General features: G+C 41.2%; 1 protein-coding gene across 2 annotated transcripts in view; it reads right to left on the bottom strand.

Moving 5' to 3' along the window:
* Window positions 1-12979, bottom strand: part of SLC17A5 (solute carrier family 17 member 5) — a 354543-nt gene that overhangs the window by 247511 nt on the left and 94053 nt on the right. For both annotated transcript variants that reach the window (XM_069235678.1, XM_069235679.1), the window contains exon 3: window positions 9868-10098. In XM_069235678.1, coding sequence (XP_069091779.1) covers window positions 9868-10098 — 231 coding nt within the window. The remainder of the gene's footprint in view (window positions 1-9867; window positions 10099-12979) is intronic.

Genomic DNA, 12979 nt, shown 5'->3' with positions numbered 1-12979 from the left:
GAAGATAGTGCAATACTAGGGTGGGGGTCAGTCAGTGACACAGACCTTTTATTAAAATTGCCAGAGTCACCATTCCAGCAAAGCAATAGAAGGGAGAGTAAAACCGCCTTGTTGAAGAACCCAATGCCAGCAGAAGTGTTAGTGGAATTGGCTGGGAATAAGACAAGGGAAACAAAGGTACAAGTGATACTAAGAGAAATGGATGGAGACAACAAAGAAATGGAAAAACATGAGCCTCCCCAAAACAACTCACAAGCCAAACGGATAGGACAAGAGATGCAGGCCACACACAACAGTCAGGAAAAGTTAACAGACCACCAAAATAAGAGAGGGATGACAGTTAATACAGTAGACATGTGGGAAGTGGTCTTTAAAACTTCACAACTGACACCTGAGGCACTGACATATCAATCAAATAAAATGGATGTTCAGAGAGATCTATTAAAAATAATTGCAACCTCAATATCTGGTATTGATCAGACATTGGCGGATTTAAATAATCTGATTACTCGAGCACAAACCTTGGCAGAAACAACAAATATAGAACGTGCATGTGCCCCAGTAGTGGAGAAATTTAAACAAATCCCTGAAATGTTAAGTACTATTACAGACGATATAAAAAAAGAATAATCTGGTAGGGCACGGGAAAACAGAGAAGGAATGGAATAAGTGTTGTAATCCAATCGGAAAGAATATGAAACAAAAATGGAAGATAACGGAGCTGCAAGAGTCGATAAATAAGACTTCCCTGGGATCTCAATTCAGGAACTAATCATAACGATATATGAATCAGTGAGATCAATAAATGTATTGTTGAACTAGATAATCAGGGAAAACCCACGATACTTAAAAGGCAAGGAAAAAACGATGCACTAGCAAGGGGAATGACAAAAAAACTGAGAAAGAAATTGCATAAAGCCAGGAAAAAGCAACAAATAAATTCAGCAAAGGAGGCGAAAGAAGGATTGTAGTGTGGTTAGTTTTACGTATCCTTTGCACGTTTGCTTCAGGCTTTAGGCCTTTGTGCACTTTGCCCTGGATGTATTTTATTCATTTGCTTGCAGCTTAGAGCCTCTGTGCACTTTGCTCTAAATGCTTTTTATTAGGCTTCGTACTGTTATTTTTCAAATAGCCAGTTCTACGGTTTTGTTTTTTATTTCTATCACACTGTTTAGCCTACTTCAGCACTGGAGTTCTCCATAACACATTCCTGTTCACTCTGTGCTTCAGTCAAGGATACAGTCTGGTACATTGCCGATAGACGTGGTAGGAGTTTAGACTTGGCATTCCTGCGTAAGGACATTTTGTGATCACGCTGACATGTTAGTTATAAAATCACTTCCTTGTCCCAATACACGCAAGAGGGAGATTCCGACCAGGGAACCACAACTAGACGCTGACTGCCTCATTGCAGATGCTGAACCAAGATCACAGGCCTTTGCTCAGGTATGAGGGCTGATGTCTCCCCAGTGATACAGACAGGCAAGCTAGAAGCTTAACATGCTGTGCTCTAAATAGAACAAGCAGAGGGAGAGTAGAAACTATTAGGCACTATGATAATGTTGTTCTTATGTTTTACTCTCCTGGTGACTATTTCAATCCTACTGTGTTGTATTGTTCTGGTTATTGCGGCTCAGGCCTTAATATCTAAAATACAGTCGTTTTATTAAAACATTATATAAAACTTATACTGTCTTTGTCATTTGATTATGAGATCATATTGTAAATGAGAGAGTTGGTTTGGATCTGAGTGACCACGACTTCCCTGAGAAGTTCCAAAGATGTCATGCGCTAGGCTGCCCAATCATCTCTTCCCCGTGAGAGAAATGAGGCACTGCTAGTTAGCCGGAGCAAAAACCGGATTTAGGGTGACAGAGTTCTTTACACGTGGGTCAGACTCAGTCTCCCACACCGTTATCGATCCTGCTGCCTAGAAATCCAGTAGTCTCATTTAGGATAATGAGAGCCCACGCGACAGGATGAAATCGATGGGATGATATCAGGAAAGATTACACAGGAGAGAGAACAAATAAAATCCTTTCCAATTTTTCAAAGGCATAAAAAGAGCAGTGAGGATAATGTAGGAAAGATCGTAGATGTAAAAGCTACAAAGGGAACTAGTCTTGCAAAGAATACAATGAGAGCAGATCAGTCTTCTTTTATCATTTCCTTAAGTGACGGGAAGGACATAGTCCCTAAACAGAGCCCTCAAAGACAACAGCAAGCTGAAGCTTCTAAGAGTAAGGGAACCACAGGAAACAACAGAAACAATTATCTACATCAGCAGATATACAGCGAGGGGAACAATAAGAAAAGGAATATGCAAGTCCTGGGCACAAATGACTACGTATCACACGCACAAAGTGTAATTGGGAAAAATATGATGTGCCAACTACCGGAACATGAAGATGAAGGAAGAAGGAAACTTGAAAAAGGATCGGGGAGAAACGGACTAGTGAGAAGCCTAATGAAAAGGGAAGACAGGAACACCGACACAGAAAACCTGAATGTATTAGATAAATTAATTTTTACACCCATATATGTGTCTAGAGGTGCTCATGATATTTTGAATAGGGGTAATATATTGAATTTACTGCATGCAATTCCATCACTGTCAAAAATAACATTGAATTATATTGTTTTAATCACATTTCTGACCCATACAGAGGGGAGGGTGCAGGAAGCCACCATGGCTTCTTCCCAAAATAGCTTACTGGCTCAATCAGTGATGAGAGAAAAAGCTATTTTTGAAGCCTGGGGAATACAATTGTCATTTTCCCAAAAAACATGTATCCAGAACAGTTTGTGATAGTAAAACCCAAGAATATGGGGGTGGGGGGAATGGGGGCAATCATATTCAGTCCTTAGAGACGCGAGAGGAAGGATGGAAAAGCCTGAGGAGAGCCAGGAATCACACAACCTAGAGGGAAAGGAAAGACCTATATTAGCAATCGTAGGTTGGATAACCGAGGCACTACGCGGAAAGTGTACGACATGAACTAATGGGTATAATAAGGCTAACAGACGGCATAACGTTTTAGCCATTAGCTCATGGAACATAAAAGGAGCCCAAACCAACTTCCAGAAGAAAGATATAGCCTTGTTGCTAAAAGGAAGTCAAATAATATGCCTCTAGGAAACAAGGGAGACTGAAGCTTTCGATATAGTAGGATATGCAGGTCATTATAGACTGGCAACTGAAACAAAAAAAACAGGGCAGACCGAAAGGAGGTTTAGCAATTTTGATAGAAATAGCACTCAGAATGGAAGCAGTCCAAGTACCCATAGTAAATAACATACTGATACTAAAACTGAATAACTGGATAGAAGATACAAATACTCTTCTATATATAATGAATGTGTATATTCCCCCAAATGAAAAAACAAAGTCTACAATAGTACTTGAACTACTAGAGATTATAATGGGTGTGTTGCTGGAACCTAAATTACCAGACATAATATTAACTGGAGGTTTTAATATGGATTTGATTACATATGGTCAATTCCCCCTCAAAGTAATAGGAACCCCTGGAGTAGAACATACGTTAAAAAAGCAAATTCCTTAACAAAGGATCTGGAGTCCCTAGGTATACAAACCCTTAATGGGAGATTTCAAACAGACACCCCACAGGAATGGACCTATTACTCACCGACTGCATGTTCCATAATAGATTACACTATGGTAATGCTAAATCTCTGGGATAGAATAAAATCCTATAGTATAAATAAAACACTAAGTAGATCTCATGGCCAAAAAAGAATTGTGCTTTCAGCACAAATAAAGTATCACCAACAGGTACTCTTGTGGGCTGGGTAAGACACCACAAAAACTACAGAAGGCTAATATGGTCTAGTCAAGTGAACGCCGAGGTAAAGGAGATTAGTAAAAGAAACTGTAGTACGTGAATATGGAAATAAAGTCAAACAGTGGGGGAACTTCCTTAACAGAATAATAGAAAAAGGAGTTGCAAAGAGGCCCCATATGGGGTCCTCGAGCACAGCTAGTGTAGGGAAACCGGGGAGAATAAAACTATCCATATCTGCTCAGAAGATACAAAAAGAAAGGAACAAACTGCAAAGGAAAATTAGGAAAGACCCACAAAATAGAGATCTACAGCATACCTGCCGTAAAGTAAATAAGAGTTTGCAAAGACTGGTCTGGGAAGAAAAAAGGGAAAGAAACTATGATTTATGGGCAAAGATGCTATTCTTGGCGAAACAGAAAAACGCAATGCAGTTCTGGAAAGCTGTAAATGATATACATCGGTCACAAAGACCAGTCGTTAATTCCAATATAGCAGAACAGATATGGGTCCAATTTTTTAATGCAATATTCCAATCATCAGCAATCGGGCCAAGAGAAGAAAAGCCTATAAATGAAAATATCAGGAAGGGTGGCTTAGAAACCAAAGACAGCATTAGAGACAGCTTTCCAGAGAATCAAATAATTAAAATAGTATTCAATTCCAGGAAGGATGGTGCTCCAGGACCAAATGGGCTTCCGCAAGCTTTGTATTTATCAAATATAGACTTATGGATACCAAGTACTAGCTTCAGTTTATAACTGCGTGCTACAACAGGCAGATAGTGCCAGAGTCATGGCGGGGCTCCATAATAAATAATAGTATATAAGAAAGGTAGTAGAGATGAACTGTAAAACTATCAGTTGATAACGTTACGAGTTATAGAAGCAAAGTATGTTGCAAGCCTCCTGCTAAGAGAACTACGAGAATGGCCTGCATGGATAGAAAGATTGTCCCACTAAATCAAACCAGATTCACATAAGGTTTAGGAACAGAAACTAATATATTAGCTTTATCCTTGCTAATGGATAAACAAACCCTAAAGAAGTTGCCATTGTACCTTTGCTTTGTAGACTTAAAAGCTGCTTTTGACTCTATAAATCGAAATTTACTATGGAGAAAGCTTACTGCATTGGGCATTCCATCCAGTCTTCTCAAAGCTATACAGCTCATGTACACAGACACTTGGGTGAGGATACGGATAGGGGACGTGTCTGTCTTGTCAAGAAAAAATAGATACCTTTCAAGGACTAAAGCAAGGCTGTGTCCTGGCACCCTATCTTTTTAATCTGTTCCTAGCAGACCTATCACAAGAACTAAAAATAGTAAAAAGAGCCTTGAATGGCACTAGCATATTATTACCATTATTAAGGGTGATAACAGCAAAATTGGCACCTAGCTTAACGTACGGCAGTGTTGCACTTCGAGGGCGGGACGCGCTATGTCTAAATACAAGTATAATAAGAATGCATAGACAGTTATTTACCTTACCTCCAAATGCATCGCTAGCACAAATATGCTTGGAGTTTGGGCTCATAAACCAGACAATAGCTACAAAAGCGGACTACACGAAAACTTGGTATAGAATAAAAACAAATACGAGGAATGACCTGTGTCAGGTTTTGTGGCAGAAACTTCAAAGAAATATTGAGCATCCCGCTGCATTTTATCTGGATAAAGCAATAAATGATTTAGGGTTGCATGAAAGCTGGGGAAGTAACCTATCTGTAGCATGTTTCAAAAGAGTAGTAAACAGTAAAACTAAGATGCTATACTTACTGAATGACAAAGAAATATTATTGAAAAGATCACATGCTTGGGGGGTGTTAACTATTATTAACGCCTGCGACATCAGCTCTATTTTGAAGAAGGCTGGTCTCTTGTCCTAAGAACGGAATTGTTGTATATTCGACTAGGAAAATTACCTGGTGATAATAAGGACTAATCAGGGGGAGGGTGACCTCGAACAAAATTTGTAGGTTATGCAATAAGGGGAAGAGAAATCTGATACACCTCGTATGTCTGTGCCCTGCCTTAGAGCAAGAAAGAAAATGCTTGCTAAAATCGCTTTTTACTCAACGTGGTATAAGGACATGTAGACAAGCAGTAACAGCATGTCTGAAACCAGGCGACCCAATCCTGAACTCTCGTATGGTGAAAATTTTAAAGAAGGCTGAGAAGAAATTTTTAGGAAATTAGTGAATAGAACTCCTGCGAACAGGAGGGGGAGCAGGAAAGACTGAGGTCATGGATAAAATCTGCCTTTTAAAATGTATTTTCATCTAAGAATTGTAATATTTATGCATTTTATATGTTAAAATGTGTACCCAAAGGAAAAACTAACGGCTAACATTTGCATAACGCGACTTTTCGCAAACTATTGTTTGGTTAGTACCAGAGTTAATTTTGAGGGAAAATTCGTGGTACTTGAATCAAATTACAGCTTATAGGGTCAATAAGATTAGTCAAGTCTGGAAACACCATTATACCACAGCAGCTCATTTATAGGTCTCTTGCTGTCCATATCTTCAGGTCTATGAATTTCCTTATAACTTGCTCACTCTCAGATACCGAGTCCCCTCCCTGCCCGTAGGCTTCTGCTCATTCATGGGGATTCTCACTGTCCATTGGCTAACAGGTCCTCAGAAGATCATGTTTACCTGTAGGCCTGGCTTCAAATTACTCTCAAGGAACTGGGTTCCCAGCTTATCCTAAGACAGTGAAGCTCTAGCTCATCATCAGTAGGTCCCATTCTAACTTAGTCTTCAAGCTCATTTCCACTCTCAGCTCCCCTGAGGCTCCTTGCACAGACTGAAATGCCTACGTCTCCTGTTCAAATGAAGTCTCCAGAGACTACTATTCAGCCCTCACCCTGTTCAATCCTGCTCACCCTCTGGTAATCTTATATCCCTGTTCACCATTCGGTCCTGTATCTCTTGCTTACTATTAACGAGATCCCTACTCTCACTCAGGAAAGTGAAATCCATCTTCATAATGTGATTCCCTGAGGCTTCTGTTTATTAGCCACTGTCCTAACCTCCGAACACACTAGATCCCTGAGATTCCCACTCATCACCAGATCTCCAAACCTTCTACTTGACACTCAGCCCCTCAGGGTCTTTCTTACTCTTAGGCTCGCAGCAATAGTCCTGTTTGATTTAATTCTCCAAGGCTCTAGCTTACCCTCAGGTCTACATAGCTATGGCTTTACTCTCAGTTCCCTAAAGTTCCTGCTAACCATATTGTGGTCCCAAAATTCCTGCTTATCTATTTATCCAACATGGTCTCCACTAAGGTGAGCAAAGGTAAACACCTTTGCTTACTTCCCAGGTCCTGACTCACACATGACCTAATTGAATGAGGATAACTTCTGATCATCTACAAATGTAGTGATGCTTCAGGATCCCACCCTTTAAGTTCTCTTACAGGGGGTTATAAGATCTGATGGCTCCATTCTGCCTGCCTAGAATGGGATGGTTTCCAAAATGAAGACCCAAGTAAATGGAGAACTGAGACTGGTTAAGATTTTGATGGGCATCTTCTCATCCAAATCTTTTTTAAACTCTATTGCATAAACCTGAAGCACGTTTCAGGGCACATGGAGGATGCTGCACACAAAACAGCAGGCATACTTTATTTCAGACTGTAAGACTTTTCCCCATGAGTAAAACTGGTGGCCCAGTACAGGTCGAACAATCTATTGAACCAGTCTGCAAAAACACCAAAATCACTAAGGGCCACATGTATCAAGATCCGGTTTTGCGACTCGGAACTTGCGAGTCGCAAAACCGGATGTACAGCAGTGTACTTTACACTGTTTGCGATTCGCAATGGGGTAGCAAATGACCTACCTCATGAATATTCAATTTGCGACCCCATTGGGAATGGCCACCCTCACAGGGATGGTGGCCTGCTGAAGACAGCAGACCACCATTTCTGTGACTGCTTTTAAATAAAGCTGTTTTTTTTTTTTTTTTAAATGCAGACCATTTTCCTTAAAGGAAAACGAGATGCGTTTCAAAAACAAAAAGAAAATGGAACCACTGCCTGCCCTGAAATTTTTTTTTTCTGCCATTCACAAAGGGGAAGGGGTCACAGGGGGACCCCTTCCCATGTGCGAATGGGTTAGCACCAGTTTGAAACTGGTGCTAATTGCGATTGTTTTGTGACCGCATTCACGGTCACAAAGCAATGTTACATTGCGCTGCAACTCGCAATTAGGAAGGGGACGCCCCTTCCTAATTGCGACTCGCAAACCTATTTTGCGATTCGGTAAATAGATTACAAAATCGCAAAAAAGGCTCTGTACATACCAAAATGTTTTCTTTCCTGTCGCAAACGGTCCAATTCTGCAAATCGGGCCATTTGCAACAGGAAAAATGGTACCTACATGTGCTCCTAAGTAATGTGTTTATGTACAAACTATAGGTCAGGGGACTGAAATCTGGCAGGGGTAACTCAGCTTTTCATCATTTAGTTAAGTAGATAAGAATGCACTAGATAATGAAAAGACACATTATTTTAAAACCAAGACACATTTCAGTTCACAGTGTGCTTTATATAACAAGCACTGGCATAAACAATGGGTCGCGCTCATCGCTTTACCATCATGTTTTAGCCATGTTGTACTTTGCAGCTGTGTAATCCCATAATTCCAATGGCCCTGCTGATGGTGCAGAACGGTTTTTAAGGCACTAGTGAACTCCTGGGTCCTTTTATTTCCCGGTAATGTTTAAGCTGTAGACCTGACCAATTAATAACACAAGATTACACAGTGAGATCAACTGAAGCAAAGCTTACTGCCTAAAAAAGATGCAGACTGTTAATAATGATCATGCGAGAGGCAGGTGGTGGGGAGCCCAGGATGTTGCAGTAGCAGGGATCTCTTCAGGGCAGTATTTTTTTTTTTCAACAAAAACAGTAACTATAATATTTGTTAAAAAACAACTGTCACTGAAAGATTAGGGGTTCCAGGTGCCTCGGCACCCTCCTGTTACACGCTTACAACTACTGTGATTACATTTAACAATTTAGCTTTCCTATCCTGAACAGAGTACAGTTCCCACAGATCAGTTCAAGTTGCATTTATTTTTCATTTAAGGAGTGTGGGTTATATTTTATATGGCGTTTTTGCAGGTGAAAGTCAACAAAACAGTTGCAGGGCATCTTGTTGATTTTAGCCACATATCTGCCTCATTCCTACACCTAAAAACCCTTCCCCCGCCAGCTGCAACTAAGGACCACAGTTACACATTTATGTTTATAGACTTGATTCTCTGATGCTGAATCACCATTTTCGCCTGGTTATTGTGAGTGGGTTGGAAGTGATCCTGAGGCACTAAGTTTGCTGTGTGAGATGAAAGCAGAGCCCTCTTATGTCCTCACACCCCCCAACCCCACACCTTCTCTTACTTCCGTTACACATGAGGCAAACTCTGAAGCTCTGAAGCAGAATCCCATCTTGCGGGAACTCCCTGTAGTGCCCTAAAGCCAGGATGGGAGAAGGCAGAGCCACATGCTGTGAACCCAAAAACTTCTGTAGAAGGTGACAATTGGCCATCTGAGTGTGCACACTTGAGGAGAGACGTGGTGAAGGTGAGAGTGAGGGGGCCACTGCAAAATTAGGAGTTCAGTATAAGCAGACTACCAATCCATTGTCAAAAGCAACAAAAAAACAAATTAAAAATACAAGATAAAACTGGGCCACAGCTGCGTAAAAAAGTGGCCCACAGCTGATCCTCAAGCACCAGCCCATCACTTGCTGCCCGACTGCTCGCTTTCCCAATATGACCCTGGCATACAAAAAAAAATGGTTTTCAGTGAAGGTGAACTGCATTACTGAACAGTTCTGGTTTTTCATGAACTTCATTGTTTTGTGGAGTCGGATGTGTGGGTGGTGTCCATTTTGAAGCAGGATGCCTGCTGGCTTGCTTGCATGAAGTTCAGCTTAGTGGTTAGGTGAGTTGATCAGGTTGCATAATGGGGCTTTGGTGAAAACATAATTAATTTTGTGACTTGTAATTTGAATGGAGTTTAAGATACATGAAAATAATTAACTGTTTACCTCTCCAAGGCCTTCCAATGCTCTGACTGCTATAAGATATCCAACTCCTAAGTCCGCAGCTAGTGGGGTGAGAAGAGTGAACACAGCAGTGCCAAGGATTCCAAACCCCATGAGATGCTTTCCACCAAATTTACGGGCTAAATATCCTCCTGGTATCTGTGTCAGGATGTATCCATAAAAAAAGGAACCAAGGATCAGGCCTGTGTCTGCATCCCAATCATACTTTTTTCCCTGTAAAAAATAAATTATGAAAATTCAAAGTTAGATTATGCTATCCACTCTTCACAAGAAACAAAAACACTTACATGCAGAGGAGGTGAATGGCAAAATGAAAATAACTATTTGCAGTACTGTTATCTGAAAACTGCAGGTCTGTGAGGGAATCTTATATTCCAGAAGTAGCACCAATTTACAGGATGTGATTTAAAACTGGATATATGATCCAACTGGGAAAAGTAATGTGATTATTGTAAGCAATAAGTGATCTATGTACTATAAAATCAGGCTCTCTCCTAGACCCTGCCCCACCGTATATATGAGCCTTAGGTTCGGACGCCATAGTGACTGTCCTAACCAAGGTTCTTAATAACTCTCTTACATCTGGTCAGCTTCCACAACATTGGAAGCATTCGGTTATTAAACCTCTACTAATGAAACCTAGGCTTGATCCAACTCTATTGAGTAATTACAGACCAAAAGCTCTTCTTAATCCAAAATCATTGAACAACACATCAATAAACAAGTTACAAGCTTCCTTGAGGAATAAGATCTTCTTCATCACACCCAAATAGTTTTTACATTAACCTCTACACAGCACTGAACTGCCCTTTTGGCCGTCAGAGAAGATACTCGTCAACGCCTGGATTCAGGCGGACACGCAGCAATCGTTTTATTAGATCTGAGCACCGCATATGATATTGTGGATCACAAGATATTACTACATAGAATATTTCAAATGGGATTTATAGGGACCTCCTTTAAGTGGCTTTCCTCCTTCCTGAAGGAAAGTATTGGATCAGTCTTTTTTCTCCAATTCTCTTCCCCTCAGTTGTGGGGTACCACAGGGATCTTCTCTGAGCCCCACTCTTTTTAACCTATATGTCCCCTTTGGCAATAATCATTGAACCCTATGGTCTATCCCTGGTGTCTTATGCTGATGACACTCAGCTGTTTTATTTTTCTTTTTTTCACCAAAGTTAACTCAAAACAGCCACCTTTTCTTCCTGCCTTCTAGACTTTGCCAGATGGATCGCAGATAGCAAACTCAAGCTTAACAATGAAAAAAACAGAAGTAAAATTGTTTGGGAATCCTTCCTTACTCAAGTCCCCTCTTCCAGTTATGGGATGGTTAAAAAACCTTCCCCCGTCCAAAGAAACTATAAAAAGTCTAGGTTTCTGGATAGACTCATGTCTAAATGGAATGCCATTCCAAGAAAATGGCAACAACTTGGCTTTAGCTTTCTAAGAATTCTCAGGAAAATATTTTATTTTCTTAATTTCCCTGCCAAACGACTTCTCATCCAGGCCCTTATATTGTCATGTCTCAATAATGGGAACGTTTTGTTCCTGAGCTCTCCCTCTTATGTCCTAAAGAGACTACAGGTGGTGCAAAATGCTGCCACCCGCCTACTTACAGATACTCTCAGACACTTGTCTGCCAAGCCAGCCCTGGTTTCTCTTCACTGGCTTCCTACTGAACAATGTACCATCTTTAAAGCCATGTGTTTTGTGCACCGGGCCCTTCAAAATAAGGGTACGGTCTTTCTCAGACAAATTATTACGCCCTACACCCCTCAGAGAACACTTAGATCTTCATCAGCTTTCCTAATTAACTCCTTCCACACTAAGAAAACCAGATGGGGAGGCAGATCCTTTGCTTGCAGAGCAGCTTACTTTTGGAACTCCCTTCCCTTTGGAGCTTCACCAAGATATTTCCGAACTCTCTTTTCGGTCCTCCGTCAGCGATGGAAAACCTTTTGGTAGCCATGCGCTCTATAAATCTCATACTAAACTAAACACCCTGTCTTGGGGGGTATTGAAGAAATGAGCACATTCATGCTTTCACACAGATTCAGTGGGACTAAACAACTTTCAGATTGTGATCAAGACATGGCTAGGCTGTGCTTTTCTTTCTGTTGCTCAATATAGGTATTTGACTGACTGTCAGTCTTGCTGGAATAGCCCAATTCAATGTATTTATCCTCTGTAAATTTCATCTGGGTTGAATTCTAAATCCCTTTGGTGCTGATTTAATATCTATATTCTGTGTAATTCACTTTCAGATCAACATCACAAATACAGCCAAGTAAATCCCTAAAGTGAGACATTGGGTTTTGCATTGAGGGGGGTTATCAGAACCCCTATCAGAGGGCCATAGGGCATGCAGGGGCTACTGGACCCAACCATGGAGGTAGAGGCTTTTTACTCCATATGTCCTGGGGTCCTCCCTACTAAGGATCCCGGTCAATTGGGCCAAGTATCCCTTCTGCACTTGACTCTCAGCGATAGCTGTGGTTGAGCATTCAAGGCTCCCTAAGAGGGGATGTGGATACAGTTCAGTGAACACGACTCATCACTCAAAATGTAAACAGAATGAGCAGTAAATCAGTGTCCACCCAAATACTTGCTTTTATAGGCAAAAGTAGCATTTTATTTATAATTCTACACATGCAAAGGAACATGACATTCAGAGGCAGTAATGGAATCCCCGGAGGTCAGGGCTCTAGTATTTCTCAGGCAAATCCCTGTCCCATCCGTCTTCATTTAACATGTCAAGGGTTATTCCCCATTCACAGGTAAACCACATCGGGGAATGCAAACCAATCGGCTGTGCCCAAGAGCTTTCCCTGCATCAAGTCCCTTGGGGCCTAAAGCCCCTTTTTCAGTCTTATCCACTCCAGCAGTATGGCAGTGTTCAATTGTGCAGCGACGGCCCTCTCCTCGTTCACTCCAAATTCCAGATCCTGTATGGCAAAGTTGGGCCATTCGCAATGGACGTGGCAGCAGCCAGCAGCACAGGCTCCTACTGTCAAACAGCGCTGCCGGTCAGGTTCCAGCGATTGTAGCTGCACCCGCTCAGCAGCCAAAAAATGTAAGCTGCTCTTTCCTCTAG

The sequence above is a fragment of the Pleurodeles waltl genome, chromosome 5, assembly GCF_031143425.1.
Source record: "Pleurodeles waltl isolate 20211129_DDA chromosome 5, aPleWal1.hap1.20221129, whole genome shotgun sequence".
Taxonomy (NCBI): domain Eukaryota; kingdom Metazoa; phylum Chordata; class Amphibia; order Caudata; family Salamandridae; genus Pleurodeles; species Pleurodeles waltl.
The sequence above is the reverse complement of the archived record's forward strand: the minus strand, read 5'-3'. Positions and strand labels throughout refer to the sequence as shown.